Raw genomic sequence first — 23,898 nt, 5'->3', positions numbered from 1 at the left:
CCTCCTGCCTGCAGGTCCCCGCCAGCCCATGAAGTGACCCAGGCAGGTGGCACAGCCCCTGCTCCTGCCGTAGCCACCACTGCCACACCAGGCACTGAGGTAAGGACCTGAGGCCACGGCCGTGGGGTGGGTGGGATGCTCTGGCACGGGCACCAGACCCCCAAACAGGCTCTGTGGGGCACAATTCCCATTTGGGGTCTTCCCCTGTCCGTGGGGGATGCCCAGCCCCATAACCCAGGGGAATGCCATGACCCCATGGGGGTCACCCGGGGCAGCCCCCCTCCCTTGGGGACGCCAGCATGGGGGAACTGGGGTGTCTCAGGGATGGCAGCATGGCCAGGGGTGCCCCATGGAACACAAGGCTCCCAGGACCACACCCCGCTTCCCTCCCCACCTCTGGAACTGGCAGAAGTGCTGGGAGAGCTGTCACATTCCAGGCGATGCTCACAGCCGCGTGCCCAGCCAGGAGGGATCGGGGTGGGCACAGGGAGGTGCCGCGGTGGTGGCACTCGGGGGCTCGGGGGTGTCCGGCTGGTGGCACCGGTGCTGTTCCACTGTGTTCTGTTTCTCTCGCTCAGGTCTGCTGGCCATGGGCAACCTGATAAAGGTATTGGGCAAAGATTTAGAAAACTGTCCTCATTTTTTCCTGGATTTTGAAAGTAAGTCCCATGAGCAGGGTGGGCGTGGGGAGGGCGCCAGGGCTGCCACCGCGGCTGCTGTCCAGAGGATGGGGACAGGCACAATGTCCCCGAGCAGCCCCGTGTCCCCAGGTGCCTCGGGGCCCTGAAAAAGTCTGCAAAGTGGGGCGGGGGAGCGGGACCCCAGGAGATCCCCCATCCCTCAAAGAGTGGGGCGGACACCCTGGCTGAGAGGTGGGATGCAGGATGCAGCAGGACCCGGCCCGGGACCACCTCAGGCACACGCCCGCTGCTGTTAGCTGGTGGCACTGGTGGCCGTGTGGCATGTCCCGTGACACCGCCAGCACAGGGACAGCCTTGGAGGCTGGGAAAGGAGGAGGGGATGCTCCGTGCCACCTGCGCTGCTGGGAAGGTCGGCGCGGTGGCCGCAGCCTGCAGCGAGTGATGGGGAGCAGGGACCTGCCTCAGCTTCCCGTGGATCTGGGCCGGCGGACAGGAAAGGACGGCTCCCGGCCCCCCAGGCTGGACACGGAGGGGTACAGGAGACGGTGGCCACTGTGGCAGGATGCCAGACCGGGCACAGCCCCGGGGCTCCAGCTCAGAGCGCAGCTCAGGGCGAGAGCGAGGAGGGTGGCAACAGCGCAGCGGCGTCTGCTCGCCCCAGCTCTGGCCCCAGTTCCATCCCCAGCTGGGACAGGCCGTGCACAGCTCCCCACAGCACCTCTGGCTCCGGCACCCCCCAAAATACCCAGGGCTGGGGTCGCGCAGCCACCCCCTCCCACGGCGAGGGACCTTCCTGCTCCTCCTGGCTCCTTCGAGGCAGCACAACCTTTTCTTGCCTCCAGCCCCCTGGCACAGGGTCTCGGGGCTCCCCAGGACCCCCCGTTTCGGGGCTGGCTCTGCACTAGAGGAGGGGGATGGCTGTAGCCAAGGCTCCAGGGACTCCAGGGACTTCCCGGCGGCTTCTCCTCCCTTCGCTCCTCCCTCTCCATCACCCCATCCGCCAGCGCTCATCACCATCGGGGGGGGAAGAGGCTGCACCCGGGGCCGGGAGCAGCCGCGGGGTCACCCCCGGAGCCCCCCGAGCCCCCGGGGAGCAGCGGGGGGAGGACGGGGCTCCGGCCGCCGCCGCTGCCCGCAGCCCAGCACCTCTTCCCCGGGCTCCACCTCACCATCATGCTTTTTTCCTCTTGTTTCTTCTCTTGCAGGTTTCACATGGGGAACCTTCTAAAAGTGTTGACTTATAACGAACTTGACCAAGGCCCTAATTTTTTCCTTGACTTTGAAAGTGAGATGGGATTTTTATTTTCCGTTTTCCGTTTCGTACTTATCCTGAGTTCCACATCCACACCATTTTGAGTTCTTGTCCCCGTCGCCCATCGCATCGCGCCCATCCCAGACGTCCTCTCCCACCTTTGCCATCCGGGGGCGTCCCCGGGGAGGGGGGCCAGACCCATGGCCGGGGGCTGTCGCTCCGCACCTCTCCCGGGGCACTTCGCAGCCTCTTGGGGCCGAGGGCTGCTCGGGGACCCCTCGTGGTGAGCAGGACGGCGGGCACAGGGCAGCCAGGACTCACCCCCACCTGCCCCCCACTCCACGGCTTGACTTGAGCTCGGGCAAGGAGAACGGATGAGGGGGAGAACCCCGCCAGGAAGGGCTGCGGGCCGGCGGGGGAGCCGTGGGATGGGGTGCTGGCACCCCGCTCTGGCTCTCGCCGCCCCGGGCCCCGCTCAGAGCCCTCCGGGTTTCTCTCCCCGGGGCGCTGCCCTGCAGATGCGCAGCCGACGGAGGCCGAGACGGCGGTGTGGAACCAGGTGAACGCCGTGCTGGAGGAGGCACAGACCATCCTGGCCGAGCTGCAGTCCTACACGGGCGCCGGGCAGGAGATCCGAGAGGTGGGTGCAGCCCCGGCGCCCGCTGCCCGCGCACCCACCGTGGCTTGGGGCAACCGCTGGCGCTCTCCCCTCCCAGGCCATCCAAAACCCCGGGGACCTGCGGCTGCAGGAGCGCGCCTGGAGCGCCGTCTGCCCCCTGGTCGCCAAGCTGAAACGCTTCTACGAGTTCTCCCTGCGGCTGGGTGAGCGCCTGACCTCCCTTGCGTTCCCCGCTGTGCATCCCGCATCCCTCCCCGCAGGCAGGAACGGGACCGGCTGCGGGAGTCCCGGCCGTGGAGTGTGCGCGCAGCTCGGGATGCTCAGCCGTGCCTCAGTTTCCCCTCGGGGGGTGGGGAGGTGCGGAGGGGGACCAGGAGTGCTCTGTCCCCAGAGAACGCCCTGCGGAGCCTGCTGGAGGCCCTCACGAGCCCCCCCTACGCCCCGACCCAGCACCTGGAGCGGGAGCAGGCCCTGGCCAAGCAGTTCGCCGAGATCCTGCACTTCACCCTCAGCTTCGATGAGCTCAAGGTGCCTCCCTGTGCGGGGCGAGAGCGAGGGGGGGTCCCCACACCGGGACCCTGTGAGCCAGCAGAGTCCCTTGGGACCCCTAAGCCTGGTGTGTCCCCCCCCCAGATGACCAACCCCGCCATCCAGAACGACTTCAGCTACTACAGACGGACCATCAGCCGGAATCGCATCAACAACCTGCAGGTGAGAGGACTCTGCTGGCCTCCCGGCCAGGGGTGGCCTCCCCCAGGGATTCACAAGGCTGGGATGGCTCCGGGGGGGTTCAGCCACCCCAGTGACCCCCATCACACCCCCCCCCCCCCCCCAGCTGGACGCAGAGAGCGAGGTGAACAACGAGATGGCCAACAGGATGTCCCTCTTCTATGCTGAGGCCACCCCCATGCTCAAAACGCTCAGCAATGCCACCACCAAGTTCGTTTCAGAGGTGAGGGAGGCTGGGGGGACCCTCAGGGTGGGGGGAAGCCCCCTCCAGCCACCATGCAGGGGGCTGGGGGTGGAAACAGCAGCCGGGAACTGTTGGGTTTCAGAACAAGACCCTCCCAATCGAGGACACGACTGACTGCCTGAGCACCATGGCCTGTGTGTGCAGGGTGATGCTGGAGACCCCGTGAGTACCCCACACTGGGGTTTGGGGGGACATCTCGGTGCTGGGGTCCCTCTGCCACCCCACCCCTTCCCCCAGGCTCAGCCAGCCTCTCTCCTGGCACAGGGAGTACCGGAGCCGCTTCACCAACACCGAGACCCTGCTCTTCTGCATGAGGGTGATGGTCGGCGTCATCATCCTCTACGACCACGTCCACCCCGTGGGGGCCTTCGCCAAGACCTCCAAGATCGATGTGAGTGCTCCTGGGGTCACAGCTGTGGGGTCACAGCCGTCCCACTCATCGCAGTAGCTGTGATCCCCGGGGTCCCTCTCCCTGGATTGACCCTATGGGGATGTCTCTGAGCTGCTCCAGGGGGGAGCTCATCCCCCTGAGCAGCGAGGAAGAGGATGGGGAGGAAGGGCCACAGCCCCCTGTGGCCCATCTGGGACCTCACAGCCCCTCTCTCTGCCCCCATCAGATGAAAGGCTGCATCAAAGTCTTGAAAGACCAACCCTCAACCAGCACCGAGGGGCTCCTGAACGCTTTGAGGTGAGACAGGGGCTCGGGGACACAGCGGGGACGTGGCGTCCCCCCGGCAGCGCTGCGGGGTGACAGCAGAGCGAGTCGGGGGCTGTGACCTGTGTCCCCTCCCCGTCCAGGTACACCACTCGGCACCTCAACGATGACACCACGTCCAAACAGATCCGGGCCCTGCTGCAGTGAGCGCGGGGCGGCCGCCGGAGCCGCTCGTCACCGTGTCACCGACGCCCATGACCATACAGCTCATTTTGTACCGAGGGAAAAGGGACAACGAGGAACACACGGAAATACCGAAAGCGAATCGCAACGGCCCCCTGGCCACCCCTGCCACGAGCTCCTGCCCCCCCCTTCCCACCCCCAAACCAGCACCCGCTCCTGGACACGAGGCGCGGATGGCACCGTGGAGACTCCGTGCCCGGGGGGGCTGGGGCCGGGCAGGAGAGACCCGGGCAAAGGGATGTGCTGATGGGGCTGGCAGCAGGGTGCCCATGGCACGGGGGCACCTTGGGGAGGGGGCAGGTGGTGCCCCTGTCCCCATCCTGGTCCCCGAGCAGAGGAGGAGGAGGAGGAGGAGGAGAAGGAGGAGAAGGAGGAAGAATCCCTGTGGATCTGCACTGACTCTGGAGGAAACGGCTCAGTCTCACCTGGTAGATTTTTAATATGAGCAATTAAATCCACACTCACCTCTTCTTTTCTACATTTTTTTTGGGGTGTGAAATAAAATGACATTTAATCTGTTCGTGGCCGGAGCGGAGCTGTCTCTGCTGTGTCCCATCCCGCTGGAGGCACCCACCGAACCCCCCCCCGGGAGCGTGGTCCCTCTCCGTGACACCCCGTGGGACAAATCCCACCTCCCACAGTGACCGGGAGGGACAACAGCCCAGGGTGGCCCCCAGGGTGCCCCGAGTCAGCCCAGCCAGGGCCGCCTCCTTCCCCAGTACCCCGGCAGCTGCAGACTGGGAGGACTGGGCGGCTGCTGGAGGCTGTGGCTGGCTGCCACGGGCCGGAGCCTTTGCCGGCAGATGGCCCTGTGACACCGCGACAGCGCAGCCACGCTGGCCCCACCCGTGCCAAGCCAACCCTGGGGGCACCCACTCGGCCCCGCACCCCCCCCACACAGCCCCCCCCGAGCTGAGGGAGACCCCCGCAGGGCAGAGCCCCTTGGCTGGGGCTGTGTCACCGCCGAGGGGACCCCCAGGACCGTCCTCACCGTGTGGCACAGGGTCCCTGGGGGTTTGGTGTCCTGCCAGCCCCCTCCTTCCCGCCGCCTTTCCCGCCTGGCACAGGGGCACCGCTGACCCCCCCTCTGCCCTGCATGTCCTGGGGGGGGGCAACGGGCACCCCATGGGTGACACCACGGATGCAGAGCCCCGTGCAAGGTGACTCTGGCAGAGTCTGCCTCAGTTTCCCCTCTCCCCCCTCTGTGCGCTGGGGGGGGCACATGGGCAGGGTCCCCACAGACCCCCGAGCTCTGGACCCCTCTGGAATTCCTCAGGGTGCCACCATGGGGTCACCCATCCCACCCACCTGCAGCCCCCATGTCCCCATGCCTTCGTGGAGCCCCTCCCCAGCCACAGGGCTGCACAGGGAGGGGACAAAGAGGGGGGGGACAGCCCCCAGCCCTTTGGAAACTGGCATTTCCTGGGCCCGGTGCCAGGATCCAGCCGGGCACGGCCGGGTTTGCCGCCAAATTCACCGAACTCCCGCGCGGGGCGGGACAGGGACGTGCTCTTGCACAACCCCAGCCAACAGCTCCTTTTATTTTTAGGCTCTTGCAACATTTGACTTTGCCACAGCCATCTGAAACGCTGCCAAGGCCTCGGATGGGCCACAGGCTCCTCAACGTCCTGCCCTGCTCCCGCGCCGCTTCACGCCCCAGCCGTGCCTCAGTTTCCCCATTAGCTCCTTTAACCCACCAAGCTCTGCGGGGCCACCCAGCCCTGCTGAGCCCAAATGGACCCCGAGGGTCCCGTTAAGTCCCACCAGTGCTCCACAGCACAAGGATCCCACCTGGGAGCTGAGGCTGAGGCCAGGCCACGGCTCAGTGCGGCGGTCGCAGCTGCTGCGTGTCTGCAGGAGCCGATGTCCCCAGGTGACACCGTTCCCCAGATGGTCCCTGGCCCGTCCGAGGAGCGTCCCTGCAGTGTGGGAACTGGGCTGGGAAGAGCCAGGACAGCATCACCAGCCAGGACCTCCAACAGGAGTCAAGGGACAGGCGGATCCTTTAAAGCCACCAGTGAGCACGGGCACAGACACCAGCTGGTCACCGGTGCTGGGAGAGGTGGCAGCTGTGTCCCAGTGTCCCAGTGCCGGTCGGGTCCTGGCACAGAGCCCATAAGGTCCCCCCCCGTGGTGCCCCTTGCATGTGAAGGGAGGAATGAGGCCAAATTCGTGCCACATCCCAGCCCTGAGTGTCCCCAACACGGCACCTCTCCGGGCAGAGCAGGTGGCACATCCGACCCTGGCAAAGAGCAGCACTGCAGGGATGAGACATTTCCTGTGGGATGGGCAGATCGGAGCAGTTTAGAGCCAAAACAGGGTGAGAAAAGGGAACCGAAAGGGAAGTGCGAGTCCTCGATCATCACAGACACATCTGAGCTCAGAGCCCCGGGGACAGCGGCCACCCCTGTGGGCAGCAGGTCAGAGGCAGCTCGGAGTGGAGCCCTGGCGGGGGCTGCTGGAGCCAACAATGGGATGCAGATGAGGAGGTGCTGCCCACGCACCTCTCACTGCTGGCCACGAGGATTTGGGCTGCCACGGTGCCAGGGGGACCCCTGGGTCCACCTCTGCTCTGCCCGGTACCAGCCCTGCCAGCAGCCTGGGGCAGGAGCACCGTGTCAAAATGCCAGTGTCCGAGCGAGGGGTGTCCCCGAGGACAGGCAGTGCCCCCGGGATGGTGCCCTGTCTGCAAGCACACGGCGCTCCTCCAGCTCAGGCTCTCGGCTCGATGCTCAGCCACACCAAGGTGCCGAGGACTTTAATTGATGGCGAGCCAAGCCACGCCGGGCCTGGACTGTTTTCTAATCCCAGTGTAATTAATGACCTTATCTTTGGCCAAAGCCATTTAGATTAAGTGGCTGGTGTGATGGGCTCGGCGGCTCCGGCTGCACAGATGGAAGAGCCGCGTTTGTCTGGGGATTAGCGGAGGGCAGATGGAGCGAAGTGCCATTCCCCATCCCCAAACCTCCCGGCACCGACAGCAGCCTGAAACCTGAGACCACAACAACTTTCTCAGCGAGCCCTGGCTGCGACTGGCGAGCGATTCCTGCATTGTTTGTCCCTCCTGCAGGGCCCAGAGCAGCAGGAGGAGGAGCAGGAGTTGTGCCAGCACCAGGAACTGGTGTGACCCTGCCAGGAGCTCGATCCCAGTCCCTGCTGGAGACCTTCAGGCAGCAGAGGTCCAACACACCAAGGACAGTAACCTCCCTCGGAGAGCAACCCACGGCAGGGATGCTGCCCTGGCTGTGCTTAAATAAACTTCGTGTCCTCAGTGACAGCCCCACCTCTCTCCAAGGAGGAAAACTCACCTGTGTTGTGGTGCTGGCAGGATCAGGGCGTGCATCCTCCTTCCCACTGCAGGGACAAAGAAGTGTGGCACACCCTGTTCACCTGGGAGCCGCTGCCCTCAAACCAAGGGGGAAAAGGCCTGGGAGCCCCTGCCCCTCCCTGCTCAGCACAGCCCATGCTGAGCAGGCTCCTGAAGAGAACAGGCTACTGTGGAGGAGGAACAACATGTATCCGAGGGGATAACAAAGTTCATATTAAACCGATTAAGGATATTTAATCCATTTCTAACACTGTGGACATCTGACTGCACTCAGGAGCCGGAGCAGATAATCCCAGCCCTCCTTCCCAGCGATCCTGGCCTGGCCTGGGGGAGATGACTCAACATCTCAGAGCTCTGTCACAACCCAGCTCAGCACATGGGTGGTGAACGGGGCTTCATTCCCAGCTCACACCTCGTCCATCCAGGCTGGGAGAACACAGTTCCATGCCACAACCACATGGCCGCGTGCTCCAGCACTGGGCTGAGCCCACATCCATGGGTTGAGTCAGCACAGATGGCAAACAAGTCTGGGCTGGAGAAGAGGGCTCAGCTGGCATTGCACAGACCCAGCAACACAACCACAGTGCCCAGCATTCCAAAGCCAGTGCCCAGCTCTGCCCAGTGCCAAATTCCCAGCTCTTCCCTGCACGTTCCCTGCAGTCCGAGCTCCCACACCCCATCACATGGCCCGAGGAGCCGCCCCACGGAGCGCTGCAGGAATAATTCCGTGCCCAGGAACACAAACCGGAGGTTTAATCTAATCCCCACCAAAGCAGGAATCTCCAGAGCCCGCGCCGGCAAATCCACCCACGCAGCCCTTCCCTGGCAGGATGAGGCCTGGCTCTTGCCACATGGTGCAGCACGAGGGAAAACTTGTGCTCTACCAACCCCAAACCCTCCCAAGGTTTGCATTTGCCAGGAGAATCCCCAAGGCCCTGCAAAGGCTGTCCTGGTTTCACCAGAGCACCATTCCAGGCACAAATGGCACTCGCGTCCCCCAGGAACACCGGGACACCAACTGCCTGGTGGGCACCAGGAATTTACTGCTCAGTAGCTTGGATTCAAATTCAGGGCCGGTTCCCAGTGCCAAACCACAGTGTAACCCCCCGGGAATTCTGCCTTAACTAGGACAGGCTCATCTGTTGCAAACTCGATGAGATCATTCCCAAGTTCCTGTTTAACAGGTGCCAGCTCCTCCTGCACCTGCTGTGTGCACAGGGCTCCCTGCCCCCACCACGCTGGGAACATCTGCTCAGCTCCCTCAGGAGCTGTGGAAAAGGTGACTGGGAGAAGGAACCAGACCTGGATCTCCTGCCCTGTGCCCAGAGCAGGGAACCGGGGCCAGGTGGAATCAGAGAGCAAGGAAACGGCGCTTGTTAACAGGGAGGGGAACCCACAATAATCCTGTAACTTTATTTGCATATAAAAGAACAAAAAAAAAAAAATCCTCTCCACAATAAATGCAGCCAGAGCTCGCTCGGCTCCAGAGCTGCACTCCCGGCCAAGCTGGAGGAGTCGGGGTATTTCTGTCTCTGAGATCCACACAACCACATACCAGCAGCTCAGCCATTCCAAGGATGCATCTCTGGCAGGAATTCACACTTTGCATGGGAGGACGCTGCCAGCAGCCTTGCCCCGGGGCCCAGCCCTCTCCAGGCAGGGCTGGGGGAGCATGGGAACGCAGCGGGATGAGGCCACATGAAGAGGATCTGAAGAGGATCCGACGCAGCCGACAGCCTTTGTCGCCTTTGTCGTCACACACCTGCCTCATCCCGAAAAAAAACGACTCGGCTCCTTGGTTCAAGGCTGCCCAGGACTAAGGAGCTTCCTCTCCATGCAGGTGGATGCACAGCTGCTCCCTTCTCCAGGCCTAGGGCAAAGGCAGGCTGCCATCCTTGTCTGAGGTCTCTGCATCCCCACTGTCCCTCATGGTCCCTCCGGCATGGCCGGACGCCTCCAGCTTCCTCCTCTTCTTCAGGTGGTGCAGGTGGGATTTGGACCGAGTGTGAGCTGGAGGAAGAGGCAAACAGAGCGTTTGATCTGTGGAATCTGGAGGAGGGAACGGCCGATCCCCCCACGCAAGGCAGAGCACCCTCCCTTCCCCAGCCTCCCACACAGTTCACTACCAAAGAAGAGTGAACTCCCCAACCCTGCCCTGGCTGTTCCTCTGCATGCTTGCAGGCCAAACTATCAGGACTCAGAAGGGGACAAAGCTCCCAAACCTCCTCAGGAAGGACTGAGAGAAGGAAAAATCCTGGTTCTGCATATGCTGAAGATTCCAGGTTGTCACTTCCAACCAGTCTGCTCCCAAGCTCTCCCAGGAGGAGGGAAAGTTTCCAAAGAGGTGGCACTTTGCAGGCTGCAGGCGAGGTTGTGCAATTCCCTGCTCCCCATGGAGCGCTGCCAGGATCATTTGTAGGACTGGATTCCTGCACCACAGCACTGGGAATACCCTGTGCATCCTACAGGGCAGCCAGGGAAGACCCTGGAGCGTAATTAAACTTCTGAATAACTCCAGGGCAATGCCCCAGCCAGGAAAGCACTGCAGCAGGAGTCAGATGGGAACAGAGGGGTAATCCCAGGGATTCAGCTTGGAGCAGCAGGAGCTGCATTTCTCTGTGAAATCACATCCTTAAGGACAGCCAAACCTCCTTATCAGCGGTTTTATCTCAGGGGAGGCTTTGTCTGACCACCTTGGTGGGGCGGTTTTGCCATTTCCAAGAGATCAGAGCAGCAATTAAAGCACAAACTTTTCAAGCAGGGCCTTAATTAAACGAGGCTATGTGCTGGCTGAATCAAGGCCCTCGGGTGTTTTCCAGCCATCCTTTTTTCTGCCAAAGGATGAAATCACATGCAAAGCTGCTGCTTTATCACAATGCTGGAGGGTCACCCTCAGCCTCAGATAAAGCCTCACCTCCTGCAATTTGTCACAAGCAACACCAAAGCTGCAGTGGCTGAGGAAGCGCCAATTGCTGCTGCCGTCTGGGGAGTTGTGCTCTTTAAGTCCATATAAATTGTAAAACCAGGTAAAATTTTAAAATCCCCCAGAGCCAGCAGGGCACTGGGAAGCAGTTCCCGAAACTATCTGCCACCTGACCTAAGAAAACAGACCAGAGTGCAGATCCACCCAGCTCCCACGGCTGTTCTCGCCCTCCTTTTCCATTCTGCAAGCACAAGTAACACCCAGGATTTGGAGCATTTTTCTCCCACCATCTGGGGATCTGAGCCCAGTTCTGCTGGATACAGAGAGTAACAGCTGGTCCTGGCTGAGCGAGGCATTGTCAGCATCGATTGGTATCTGGGGTGACATCCCTAAGGACCTGGAGCTGCAGCTGTGGGGTTTGGGGGGAACCTCGAGGAGTTCCCGCTCAGTCACAGAATTTACTGGACCTAAAGGATGACAGGGACCCTGACAGCTTTCGGTTCTGGACAAGCAGAGCTCCTTCCAAGCACCTTCTGAAGCAGCTGAGACTGGCTAAAATAACAACTGCACTTAACTGATCTCACTGCAAGGAGCCTCCTACTCAGAGCCAGCTCCCGGCTTTGCTTTCAGCACTTCCCCGGCTCAGGAAGGAATAAGCAACTCCCTCAAACCCAACGAGCTGGGAAATTTATCTTTGCATTGTGTCTGCATGTGCTGGTTTTGGCTGGGGCAGGGCTGATTTCCCTCACAGGAGCTGGTCTGGGGCTGTGTTTGGATTCGTGCTGAGCACAGGGTTGATAACTCGGCGATGTTTTGTTATTGCTGAGGAGTCCTGGAACGGCGTCAAGGCCTTTTCTGCTCCTCACAGCAACACAGAGGGGGCTGAGGGTGCACAGGGAGGTTGGAGGGGACACAGCTGGGAGAGCTGACCCCAGCTTACCCCAGGGATATCCCACACCACACGGCTCACACTTCCTGAGGGGAAGAAAGAGGAAAGGGGCGGACATTGGGACGATGGAGTTTGTCTTCCCAAAGTCATGTTAGATGTGATGGAGCCCAGCTTTCCTGGGGATGGCCGAGCACTGCCCAACCATGGCAAGCAGTGAATTAATTCCTTGTTTTGCTCTGCCTTCCCCATTTAACTCAGCCCCTGAGTTTTCTCACTTTTACCCTCGCAGTTCTCTCTCCCAGAGACAGAGAGAGGGCGAGTGGCTGTGGGGGGCTCAGATGCAGCTGGGGTTAAACCATGACCCTGCACATCCTGAATTTGGGCAACACGTGGAGATTTACCAGTTTCATTTCTGCAGCCAGTTTCTCCACGACTTTTTGTTTCTGGCTCTCAGCATGAGGCTCCCAGCACAGATAAATTCACTGACTTAATCTGATTCCAGCTGAGCTCTTTTAAAGTAAGTCTATTGAAAATAGAAAATCCCTTTCTGTTACTATTACAGCTAGGAATAGTTTGAAAAGAAAAAAAATCCACACACAAATAGGAAATATTGGAGCAAAACTGAACTATTAAAAACATGAAGAAACTTTCATTCACACAACAGAATTTTAGGAGATCTGATCCGTGCTTTTTGAGGAAGCATCCACAGCATTGTAAAGCACCAAGAGCCCTGACTAAACACAGCAGCTCTGAGCTTGATGCCACATTTAGATCCCTGGTGTGATGCTCTCTGTGTTTACTGGGTGCTGGGACAGGGGGGGAGAAGCCCGGGGGAAGGGGGGAATTCCTGACAGATGGTTCCTGTGGCACAGCTCCTGCAAACGGCTGCAAACAATACTTGAAAGGCCAGGATCACGAGCTGGGGGTCATTTGGGAGCTGCTCCATCCCTCCACAGCCCCCCCAGGTGCCCCCCTGTCCCCTGTCTGGGCCCTACCTGCCCACTCCCTGTCCCCGATGATGAGTCTGTCACAGAGCTCACACACGCGATGGCTCCGCTTGTTCTCCTTCTCGTCGTGCTCCATCCTCAGGGGCTCTGCTGGGGGCTCACGGCCCTGGAGATCAAATAACGCCTCAAATTGGTCTCTGACACGAGAATTTGCCTGTCTGTGTTCACTTTCATAGATGGGAACTTGCCGGACTCAGACACTGAGGTTGGCAAGGCAGACACCAGAGTTTTACCAAGTGCCGCACTGGGGACTGGGAAAAATGTTCAGCTGAGACAAGAAACTCCTTCTACTGCAAGGAAATGCCAAGGCTGGGCATGTGAACAGCCAGCCCTGCTCAAGGGAGAGACTGTGTGCCAAATGAGGGGGCCTGGAGACCACAGAGAAGTCAGTGACTGCTCCTGTGTTAACCCCAGCTCCCCAGTACCTGGATGAAGCTCTCCACAATCTCCAGCGCAGGTTTCAGCACATCCTCCTCCCACCGCTGGAGATCAGACACCTCCAAGCCATAAACTGGGGGCACGTTGGGCCCAGGACCTACAGAAAACATAAGGAGGCAGGTCAGCACCAAAAACACCCAACACCCCCTCCCAGCACCCAGGGGGAGCAGAGGGATCTGCTTTTTCCTATCAGCATTCAGAAGCCAACAGCACCAGGCTCTCCAGAGCCAAAATTCTCTCCTGCAAGCAGCAGGAACACCGCAGGACTCAAGGAAGCATCTTCACAGCTGGCTGCCTTCAGGAGAGTGTTCTGGAATCTGAGCATGCCAACAGCCCATCACAACAACAACCACCTCACCCCAGGCCTGGTCCACAGGAGGCTGAGGGGATGAAAGAGCTGGATCCAGGCACAGAGCCACCACACCAGGCTGACAAGGAGATGCAGGCATGGGGCCTGGATGAGGGATCTGAGCCTGCAGATTCTCACTCAGAGGTGGAATGGATTGTGCAGGGGCTGATGCTCCTGGTTGCTGGCAGCAGGAGATGCTTTATTAATGACAAGGGACAGGTCCACAGCAACCCCTCTGGCCTCCCCTGGCCCAATGCCTGCAGCCTGGACAGGGTGAAACAGCTGCCATCAGAGAGCACCTGCTCCCTGGGTGACCTGGATGCTCACCACGGCTCACCTGCTCTCCGTGGGCACCTGGCTGTCCCTGCCCGGACAAAGCCATCAAAGGCTCCACGTGCCAGTCCCCAGCAGGTGCTGGTTTTATTGCTGTGCCCACAAACAAGCCCCTGACAGGCCCATCTGAAGCACACCTGCCACCAGAAAGGTGAGCCGAGCCACGCAGCACATGGCTCCGGGAAACCTCCTGCACCTCCTTCAAAGTCCATCTTCTTTTGACTCGAGTTTCTCCCTGCCTTCTCTTTTTTTTCTTTTTCCTTTTTTTATTATTTATTTTATTGTTGTTTTGCCCCTACTGAGCACCTTTCAACAAGTGCCCGGCTCCCAGCTGCTGCTGCTGGCCCTGCTCCAAGGCTGGGGCTGGGATGGGGAAGTCCTGCTGGCTCCCTGCCACCGCAGAGAGCACGGCCCAGGCTCGGAGCAGCCACGGGGCTCCTGCTCCTGATCTGGAGGGCAGCTGTCAAATGGGCTTTTCTCCCTGCCAGGAGCATGTGTGGGTGCGTGGGGACCCCCTCCCTGAGTCCCTCAGGAGCATTTGGCAGGATGAGCTGCGGGGATGCCGTGACCATCATCATCTAGCGGTGCCCGACACGGGGCTGAGCCTCTGCCTGGGATTTTATCCCTCCTGATGGCACTGCTGCTGGGAGGGGATGGGGTACAGGGGCACAGGGGAGCAGCAGCTGGCTCCTGAGTGTCTGGGATAAGAGGCTGTGGGCAGGACACATCTCAGGAGGGGCAGGACATCTGCTCTGCAACCCAAACCAGTGGGACAGAATCGGGAAGAGCCTCGTGGGTGGATGGGGACACTGGGTGGCTCCTGGAGGGGTCTGGCTGGGAGCAGACTCCCAAACACTGGCTGTCCCAAAGCACCAGTGTCCCCCTCTGGAGCTAGAGTGGGGGATGAGGAGAGGTGGGAACAGAGGACTCACGTTTCAGGAAGCGGTTCCGGACCCATTTGTTCTGCCTCCGGGCGTATCTCTTGGTCACCTGCTTGAGGGCCTGGATCCCTTTGGAACAGAGAGATTGAACAAAAGAAAAAAAACCCCAAAGGTCAGTGAGAAGAGGCTGTTGGCTCCAGGGGAGAGAAGTCACACAAGAGAGGATTTTGTGCTGGGTGGCACCATGAGAATTATTTCTCCTGTCAGTCTGGGGGTCTGTGGCTGCACTGAGGAGAGGTTGAGCCCCGACACACAGTGGAGGGGCAGTGGCAGCGTGGGAAGGCTGGACAAGGTATCCCAAATATCCCTGAATAAAGAGTGGCTGGAAAGACCCCAAACCCTCCACCCTGAAGCTTTTAGCAGGTAACCTGTTGCTCTCATAATGCCCAATTCTCTGCACAAATGGAGCCCAGGACTGCTCACCCCACCCATCAGAGGATGATTTTCCACTGTACAACTGCTCAATATTTAGTACCAGGCTTATCAAATCCCTCCTAATCATCTCCTGAGCAGACACAACAAGCTCCTTCTGCATCAGACTTGTTTTCAAGCCTTTTGTCATTTCTGTGGTTTCTTCAGTCTCCACCTCCACACTGAACCCTCCTTGGCACAGATGGACTTTGCCTGGGCCCTCCTGTGCTGAGAGCAGCTCCCCTCCAACATCAGTCCAGACATTCCAGAACAGAACACACCATCACCAAAGGGTGCATCGCTGCTGACTGATCCCCACATTCCTTGTCACCACAGAGCTGCTGAAATGCTGAGTTCTGCTTCATTCCTCCTTTCCAGCCCTGCTCTCCACAGCATTCACACCCCAGCTGGGATCCCATCACCCAGGTGGACCTGCTCCAGATCCCAAGCCACGATGTGCCCTGTACATCTTGACATGAGCCCTGAGGAGAGGGAGTGGCTGCTCTGGCTGTGCTCAGAGATGCTCTCCAAGCACTGGAAAAGGAGCCCCTGCCCCTCTGGGTTGGGAGAAGTGGGAAATGCAGAGAGAAAGGTGCAGCTGGGGCTGTGACCTTGGTTTAGACCATCTGTGGTGTCACCTGGAGCTGTGTGGGGCACACAGGGTGCTCCTCCCACCTTTTTCCAGCAGCAGGGCACTGGTCTCTGGTGAGCAATTCCCTTCACTGATGAGGTACTCATGGAATTCCTTGAAGCCAATGGACTGGAAGATTCCATGCTGGTAATCCTGCCTGGAGAACCAAAGGGTCACAGCCATCTCCTGGGGAACAGTGGGAGACCTCAGAGGGAGGAGCAGAGAGGATCTGGCTGCTCACCCACCGGTTCTCTGCCACCTTCTCCTGGTTGTAGCGGCGGTGGAAGTCCCGCAGCTCCTCCAGCAGCCCTGCAGCCACCATGTCATCCACCCTCTGCTCCAGCCGGGCATCCAGAGCTGCAGGAGGAGAGCAGGACACGCTGAGCCTCGGGGAGCTGTGCCCTCGGGGGGGGGGCTGCACAGCCTGCCAGGACATGAGTCAGCTCTGCCAGGCTGCTGCTGCACCTGAGGAAGGCAGAGCCCGGCACGTCAGGGGAGTTCTCTGTCACACCCACTGATGCCAGAGGAATTGCTGCCTTCTCCAGGGAGGAGGCTGGGGCAGGAGCAGGGATCAGCCCTTCCTCAGCCAGCCAGGAGCCCGCTCTCACCTGCCTGGTCTGCGTGGAGCCACAAGATGCAGGAATGTGGGTATTTCAGGGGCCCACCTAAGGGCCCCCCACCTTCCTCCTCCTGCTGCTGGTGCAAGATTTCACTGTGGGGGATCCCTGTCTCTTCAAACACTTGGAGGCTCCTGGAAGCAGAGACACGCAGAGCTCAGAGGCTGGGTGAGAAGGAGCTTTCCCACTGCCCCAGCAGCCCCGGGGGCTCCAGCACAGGGAACCGCAGACACTCGCTGAGATCCAACCCTCTCATGTGGGGGGAGGGCAGGTCCCAGCCCCCTCCCGTGCCCGGCATCCGCGCACACCCAGGTCCTGGGGGTGCAGTGCTGGCACCCGAGGAGCCCAGAGCACAGCCACCCACTCCTGCCTGGCACCGGGACAAGCCCTGCAGGGGACAGGGATCTGGCTCCAGCCCTGCCCTTTCCAGCCAGGCAGTGCTGCAGGGAAGGGACCAGCGCTGCGATGCTGCCGTGGAGCTTCACCACCAGCCCAGCCCAGCCCAGCCCAGGCAGGGAGGGAGGTGCAGGAGCTGTGCTGGTGCCCAACCCTCCATCCCCCTGCACCGTGTGAATGGGGTGGGCGGTGCTCTGCTCCCCGGGGCCAGGGCTCGGCTGGGCCAGAGCAGCAAGCCTGGTCTTGCTGCTGTGCTGTTCCCACAGAGCTCAGCTATGTTACTCAGCCAGCAGGGCAGCTTGCTCTTTAAATAGCTCCAGACAAACCCTGCTGCTGCTGGGGCACGGAGTGGAAGCAGCCCCAGAGCACAGCCCAGGACCCCAAAGGCAGCTCAGGCTGGGGCTGCATGGCCAAAGGGCTCAGATCCCAGGGAGTCCCCGGTGCCAGCGCTCCAAGCACTGGCTAAGAACCCAGGAGCAGCCAGCTGGGGTGGGAGCGCCCATCCTGCCATGCTCCCAGGCACACAACTCCCTGGGAAAGGGGTGCTGGGCCCTGGCACCTCCTGCCCCTGGCACGCTGAGCTCACCTGGCCACTTTGCGCTTGTCGTGGGGGTGCAGCTTGGCCGCCATCTCCGGGTCCACCTGGCTCAGGCGCTGGTGGAGCTCAGCACTGTCCAGCTGCTCCAGCTCCACTTTCCTGTCGCTGGCTGGCCTGGGGGCAGTGCTGGGCTTCTCCTGAGGGGCACAGGACAGCCCTGAACCAAACCCTGTGCCAGGCCAGTGTAAGCAACAAGATCCCCCGGAGCCACGGGGTGAAGGAGGGGCTTTAGGTTCTCCTTGCCCCGCTCTAGTGGGGACAGCACCATGCCCAGTTGCAGGGAGTCTGCCCTAAACACGGGATTCACCCTTTCCCAAAGGGATTCACAGCCCCCCACAGTACCTTGGTGTTGATAAGGACCTTCCAGAGCAGGGACTCGATGTAGTAATTAGTTCCTCCCACAACAATGGGGATCTTGTCCCGGGCAAAGATATCTTCAATGTGCCAGAGTCAAGGAGTGTATGCAGAGGTGCAGAGCAGGGGGGGAGGGCTGTGGGGAGCAGCAGCCTGGGGCTCAGATCCCACTCTCCCAGCCCCAGCGAACCAGTGAGGCTGCAGGACAGGGTTAGAGGTGTCCCTCATCTCTCATTATCCTCTGTCACTTCTGCCAGCCACCATCAAAACTCAGGAAAACTCCCAGGACTGCCAGGGAGGGCAAAAGCCAGCAGAGACCTTCCCTGGGCTGTCCCGAGCATTAGCTGGGTAAAAGAAGCCCCAATCCCCTCTCACCAGCAGAATCCTCTGAAAAACCAGAGTTAGTTGGGATGTGGAGAGCCCAAACATTGCTCCCTCTGGCCAGGGAGGGGGGAAGCCCATTGCTGCTCAGCCAGGCAGGCTGCAGCACGAAAGGATATCAGAGGCACGGCTTTGTCCCTGAAATCCACCACGGTGTAGTTGGAAACAAGGGGATCCACAAAGCTGATCATGTGGTGTCTGCAGAGACGCTGCTCCTGCGGGGAAACCTTGTTGGTGATGATGTCCAAGCCCTTGTACACCTGGGGAAGAGAAGAGCCCATCCTTCACCTCTGTGCACTCACCACTGCTGCTTCCCCCACAGGCAGCCTGGCCCAGCCACCCCTCCCAGCCCCTGCTGGTTTCTGGAGCAGGCAGGGGCACAGCAGGGGCACGTGCCACGTTCAGGCAGGGCAGCAGGAACCCTGCCAACACCTGCTCCTGCCAAGGCCAGGCCGCCTCTCTCTGGTGTTTGTTCCTGCCCACAGGAGATGAACCGTTGAGTCCAACCGCTCGTGACTGCTTTCCTGGTTTGATAGAACCCTGTAATTAGGGGTGGGAGGGCTGATTGAGCGATCAGAGAGCAGAGGCAGAGCCTGGGCAGTGTCACCAGCCCAGCACAGAGCTCCCAAATGAGGGCCTCCAAGCTGCTACCTCCTCAAAGCTCAGGTGTGCTGTTCTCCAAACGTTTCCAGCACAGCACGGAGCCTCGTGTGGGAACAAGGATCGCTGCTTCCTGCAGCACCCAGAGATGTCTGTGGATGCAACTCACAACTCCATGGAGCCTCCTGAACACACACAAACAGTCTCAGCTCATGCACAGCTGACACACTGCCTGCTCTCCCTGAGCCTCATGGATTCAGCCATGCCAGGGGAATGAGGCACTGTCCTGGCCAAGGTACCAGGAGCCACTGCTGAGCACAACCAGCAGCATCTCACATGCCTTCATTCTCAAGTTTGGGATACACAGCCTGGGAGAGCACTGCTGAGAGATGCTGGCCCTCAGCTGAGAGCAGAGCAGGGAGAAAAGCCACCCAAACCAAACCCTCAGTAGCATTCCTGGGAAAGAGCCAAGGCAACCTGGATCCCAGCAGAGGCCCCAGATCCACCCTCCAGGCTGTGTGAAGCACCAGCCACAGCCCAGCCCGCAGATCCAGGCGCTGCAAGGGCTGGAGCTATCTCAGTCTGGTGTTCCATCAGCAGAGCCCCTCCCAATGAGAGCAGATTCCAGCCAGGAGAAGAGAGGAGAGCTCCTCATCCTGCTCCCCACCACAGGCAAACACAATCCTCCTCAGCTGGCAGCTCACAGTGGGGCACATAAAGCCTCTCTGTCCAGCTTTGTGGCAAAAGAGGTGCTTTGGAAGGATGTGTTTAGTTCTCAGAGCCTTCCTGCTTAAGAGAAGTCTCCCAGCATGGGATAAACCAGAATGATGGGAAAAAGGACTGGAAATGGCTGTACTCATTTCCTCCTCCATCCCCTCCCCCAGAAACCACCTCAGCCAGACTTCAAGAAATGAATTTCCCCTTAATCCCCTCCGAGAAGCTGCCAAGCCTCCGGCTGCAGCACGGCCTCCACCCACTGCTCCTCTGGTCCCAGACAGAAGGACAAGGTGACACAGAGGTGACCCACGGGCATCAGGCACGGAGAGGCAGCAAGGGACGGTGAGGTTAGTGGAGCAGGGAAGCCCAAGCCCTGCCTGGAGCAGTCATGCAAGCAGCCAGAGCTGCCGGGGCAGCTGAACCAGCTCCGCTCCCCTCTTGCTTCACTCTGGCACTTGGAGCTGGCAGGGCCAGGCCTGGCTCCTGCTCCCATCCCAAAAGGCTGGCCCGGGGGGCAGGAAGAGGAGAGGAGAGGGAGGGCAACCAAAGCCTGCAGAAAGCCAGCTGCCCCAGGGGATGGTGAGCAGACAGGACAGGCCCACAGGCAGCTCTGCCAAGGTGCCCCGTGGCTGTGGGCAGCCTATTGATCCCCGGGCTCGGCAGCTCCATCCAACACGGGATTCCTGTCACACCGAAAGCCTTTGAATTCAGTGAGCTTTGGCTCTGTGCCTGCTCTCCCCATTTCCAACCCTCCAGCTCCTCCAATTCCCACTGCCTGCCTGAAATCACAGCGAGCACAGAGGGCTGAGGGGCGGCTCAGAGTCAGCCAGCAGCTCCCAGTGCCCTGCACGGGCACAGCCAGGATACACAGCTCAGGCTGCTATCCCCAGGTTCTCCCGGAGATTAAACACCGGGAGCCTCCCGGAATATCTAGCAACAAGGGCAGGAATGCAGTGTCAGTGTGTGGGCTGGGAGGAAACAAAGGCAGCCTTTTACACACAGGCAGCAAAGCCCGGAGAAGGTTTCCACCAGCTGGCTGTCGGCAGGGCCTCGCACCGAGACGTCCTCCTGACACTCATTTCTATTTTCAGCCAGCGGCTCAGATAAGCCTTTGTTGCTTTCTAAGGCCCCAAAACAGATTAGCGGCAGCCTGGAGCAGCCGGGCACCGAGACAGGGAGCACAAGCCAGCACTAAAGATGCTTAGCCTTGACGGCGTCCTCCCACCTCTGCGCTGAGCCCCCGTGCTGGGCTGGAAGGTTGGCGCTGCCCCTTTGGAAAAGGTGGGGAAACTGAGGCAGGACACACAAACACCCACGATGCTCAGGATCTGCAGCCCAGGAAGGGCAGGCTCTTCCAAATCTTTGCTCTGCCACCAGTTCTATACGTGATGCCAAACTCTGTCACCATCGGGGGGAAAGCACTGTCCTCGCCCTGAGCGCAAGGAGTGTAGAAGGATGACAGACCCCAGACACATCCAAGCCAACTACGGCCAGGAAAACATCAGGATTTCACAGGGGCCAAGGGATGTCCCAGCTGGAGAGGGACATGGAGGACCCAAACCAAGCAAGGGTACAAGGAGAGCACGACTGACTCCCTGCCTTGATCCCTGCCCTGACAACGACACCAGCAAAGGCTCTGGAGATGTCCTGACTCCACACACTGACTGACAAATGTGTGCTACAGCAACTGCATCACCACTCCCAAGGGAGAAACCCAGAAGGGACAGTGGGATCGTGAGTGGATGAAGCCCTCATCAAGCTGGCACAGGGATCACGGCATGTTCACTGCCAGGAATGAAGAAACAGGACTGGCTTCACCCTGCCTGGCTCTCCAAGGGATTCCTTACTCCTCAACAAAACTCACTGGAATGACAAACACCAACAGAAAGGACAAAAAGAAAGATTAAGAGGCCAGCAGATTAACCAGAGCTCCTGAGCTGCAAGCAGGCAGCAGCTAAGTCTGTAATTTGAGCACAGCGACTCAGAGCCGTGACGAAAACACCCTGGAGATGGATAGAGGGATGCCTGTGTGTGGGAACAGGTGGGCTCAGGGCTCCCCAGCCCCTTCCCCAGCCTGGCTCCCGCTCCAGCAGCTGCCCAAAACACTGCCAGCATTTGTCAGAGCTGCTCAGAGCCCAGCGATGAATGCACAGAGGGGGCTGAGGGCGACACGGTCGCCAGCAGCTGTCAGTCCCGAACGAGCAATGGGATTTCCAAACGCCGGCAAGCGTCCCGCAAGGACAGCAGAGCCGGCTCTGCGTGGCAGGGGGACACGCCACGGGGAGACACAGCATGCCACGGCAACAAAGCCAGCGAGAAAGCAGCCCCGGCTGGGGGGCACCGGGGGGTCAGCAGAGCGTGGTGGGGGCCGTGCCGGGGGCTGCCGGGCTGCCCCGCCTCGCCGGCACGCTGCATTACGGGATAAAGCAGCCGAGCTGCTCGGCCCTGGCTCCACAGTCACGCTAGAATGAGATTAAAAGGAAAGCAGGACAAGAGCCACTCGAGGCCGGATGCCATTGGGCGCCTGCAGCGGGGTCCTCCCCGCGCCCGCATTCCCATGGTGGGGCCTGAGACAAGCGGAGCACGAAACGCACGCTCCGAAACATCCACCAGCGGGGATTCACGGCGTGCCAGGAGGCTTCAAACGCGCCTGCAGGGCTCGGGGTGCTGCAGGAGCCTCGTGGCCACAGCAGCATTCAAGCCAGCAGCTGCTTCCCCGGTGTTAAAGATGGGCAAAGCTCCCGCGCTTCACGTTTTGCCCTCTCGGGATTTCAGTTCAGCTCAGACCTCGAACACTCTTTCCCCAAGGGAAACATCCCATAAATTTACCTTCTGATTGCTCGCCCCAAATTCAGCAGACTGAGTCTTTAAATTTAGCTCACTGGGACACAAACAGTGACCAGCAAGAGCAGGAAACGGGGAGGTGAGCACAGGACAGCAGGAATTGATCTCTGAGCAGCACAAAGGGTGTTGCTGGCAGAAAACACCTTTTTACATAGAATAATAAAAATATTTAACATTAAACTTCACAGAATGTTCAGGTGCTACAGGAAGGGAACAGTGAAAGTGTGGCTCAGTAAGGAAAATATTTTGCTAAACAACAACAAAATTGTTATTGTTGTGGTGGCTGCAATGTCCATCCTGTGACAAAGCTCTTGTAGCTGAACAAAATTAAGACCCAAAAAATGAGTTTTGCCTCCTCAGTGTTGACTTATCCCAACCATACAACCAATATATTCCACACTGCTGCTTGCAGTGAAAGATGAGACCACAGACACTGTCACTGGCAAGTAGAAAATATAATTTTTAACGCTCTTCCCCAAACCTCTTGGTGTCCCTTTGCTGATACCAAAGGATCCCACCCTGGATGTCGCCCACTACCAAGTAGCTCCAGCTGCTGCCTCCCCTTACTCAACCCTTTACACCTCGGTGTAGCTTCTGGTGGGTTAAAATTAAAACACCTTCGCTCTGGTTTCATTCCAAAAGGTGAATTTATTGGGGATGGGGGGGGGGGGGGCTTAAACAAACACTTGGAACAAAACTCTGCAGTTTTGGTTGTGGCACCGTGTTCAGAGCCCACAGGGCACCATGCCCCAAGAGCAGGAGGGGCCACAGAGACACTGCTCACACGAGCCAAACAAATGCCCACCGGGATAGGCACCGGGACTGGGCACAGGACAAGGGCACCGGGACAGGGACACCGGGACAGGGACACCGGGAGCGCTTTTAGCAGGCAGGATCCATCCCCTGGGCTCTCCCCTACAGGCACCCCCACACGGGGCCCGGGAGAACCGGAGGCAACCGGCCCGGAGCCTCCGGGGCTGAGCTTCTCCAGGACCCGACTGGGCGCTGTGGCCCTCCAGGCCCAGCTCGGACTTTCCCCGGTGTAGCCCAGGCCGCCCCCGGTGCAGCCCAGGAGGCCTCGGTACAGGCCGGACCTTCTCCGGTACACGTCAGACCACTCCCGGTGCAGCCCAGGAGGCGCCGGTGCAGCCCAGGCCGCCCCCGGTGCAGCCCGAGCCGCCCCCGGTGCAGCCCGAGCCGCCTCCCAACACCCCGGCCCAGCCCCAGGCCCCGCCGGGGCTCCGGGCGCGGCTCCTCCCCGGCCCAGGCCCGGCCGCGGCCTCCCCGCTGCCCGGCGCCGGCCGTACCTGCATGGAGTCGGCGCTGACGATCTCCCCGCCGAGGCGCAGCCCGAGCTGCAGCGCCAGCGCCGATTTCCCGGTGCCGGTGGCGCCCAGGATCACCACGAGCGGCCGCGGCTGCCGCGGGGCCCGGCCCAGGCGCAGCGAGGCCGCAGCCGCCATGGCCCGGCCGGGGACGGGCGGGCGGGACGGGGGCGGGCCGGGGCCGGGGCCGCCCGCGGGGAGGACGGGGCCGGGCCCCGAGCACCGTGTGCTCCTGCCCGCCGGGGCTCCGCTCCCCAGCCCGGGCCCGCTCCGTGCGCCGGGGTCCCCCTCCCAGTGCCCTCGTTCCCCCGAGCCAGCCCGGTCCCCTCCCCGTGTCCCGGGTGCCCAAACGCATCCCCACTCTCCCGGACCCTTTTCGGGTCCCCCGTTACCCCCCAAGCCCCTCCCGCCGTTGTCCACACGTGGGGCTCTG

The 23,898-nt window shown here is 60.5% G+C and overlaps 2 protein-coding genes across 4 annotated transcripts; one reads left to right on the top strand and one right to left on the bottom strand.

The window, feature by feature from the left end:
• Nucleotides 1–564: 564 nt before the first annotated feature.
• LOC309581897 (CYFIP-related Rac1 interactor A-like) lies at nucleotides 565–4,347 on the top strand (the record flags this gene model as incomplete). Of its 3 annotated transcripts, XM_082296764.1 has the most annotated exons (11): nucleotides 565–659; nucleotides 1,847–1,926; nucleotides 2,412–2,533; nucleotides 2,610–2,715; nucleotides 2,904–3,040; nucleotides 3,146–3,223; nucleotides 3,348–3,464; nucleotides 3,568–3,647; nucleotides 3,750–3,876; nucleotides 4,103–4,173; nucleotides 4,284–4,347. In XM_082296764.1, the coding sequence occupies 10 exons, from the start codon at nucleotides 1,854–1,856 to the stop codon at nucleotides 4,345–4,347; spliced, it is 975 nt and encodes a 324-aa protein (XP_082152890.1). The 3 variants fall into 3 exon arrangements, with proteins under 3 accessions (XP_082152890.1, XP_082152889.1, XP_082152888.1); XM_082296763.1 differs by lacking the exon at nucleotides 1,847–1,926 and having other exon boundaries at nucleotides 590–659; XM_082296762.1 differs by lacking the exon at nucleotides 565–659 and having other exon boundaries at nucleotides 1,815–1,926.
• Nucleotides 4,348–9,084: 4,737 nt separating this feature from the next.
• TRIT1 (tRNA isopentenyltransferase 1) lies at nucleotides 9,085–23,613 on the bottom strand. Its single transcript, XM_082296436.1, has 11 exons — nucleotides 23,448–23,613; nucleotides 18,099–18,239; nucleotides 17,587–17,685; nucleotides 17,233–17,381; nucleotides 16,242–16,384; nucleotides 15,879–15,990; nucleotides 15,678–15,790; nucleotides 14,583–14,660; nucleotides 12,956–13,065; nucleotides 12,519–12,636; nucleotides 9,085–9,721 (listed from the first exon to the last, which is right to left on the bottom strand). The coding sequence occupies exons 1-11, from the start codon at nucleotides 23,601–23,603 to the stop codon at nucleotides 9,582–9,584; spliced, it is 1,359 nt and encodes a 452-aa protein (XP_082152562.1). The 5' UTR covers nucleotides 23,604–23,613; the 3' UTR covers nucleotides 9,085–9,581.
• Between the last annotated feature and the right edge of the window lie 285 nt (nucleotides 23,614–23,898).

The sequence above is a fragment of the Coloeus monedula genome, assembly GCF_965178545.1.
Source record: "Coloeus monedula genome assembly, chromosome: 24".
Classification (NCBI taxonomy): Eukaryota; Metazoa; Chordata; class Aves; order Passeriformes; family Corvidae; genus Coloeus; species Coloeus monedula.
The sequence above is the reverse complement of the archived record's forward strand: the minus strand, read 5'-3'. Positions and strand labels throughout refer to the sequence as shown.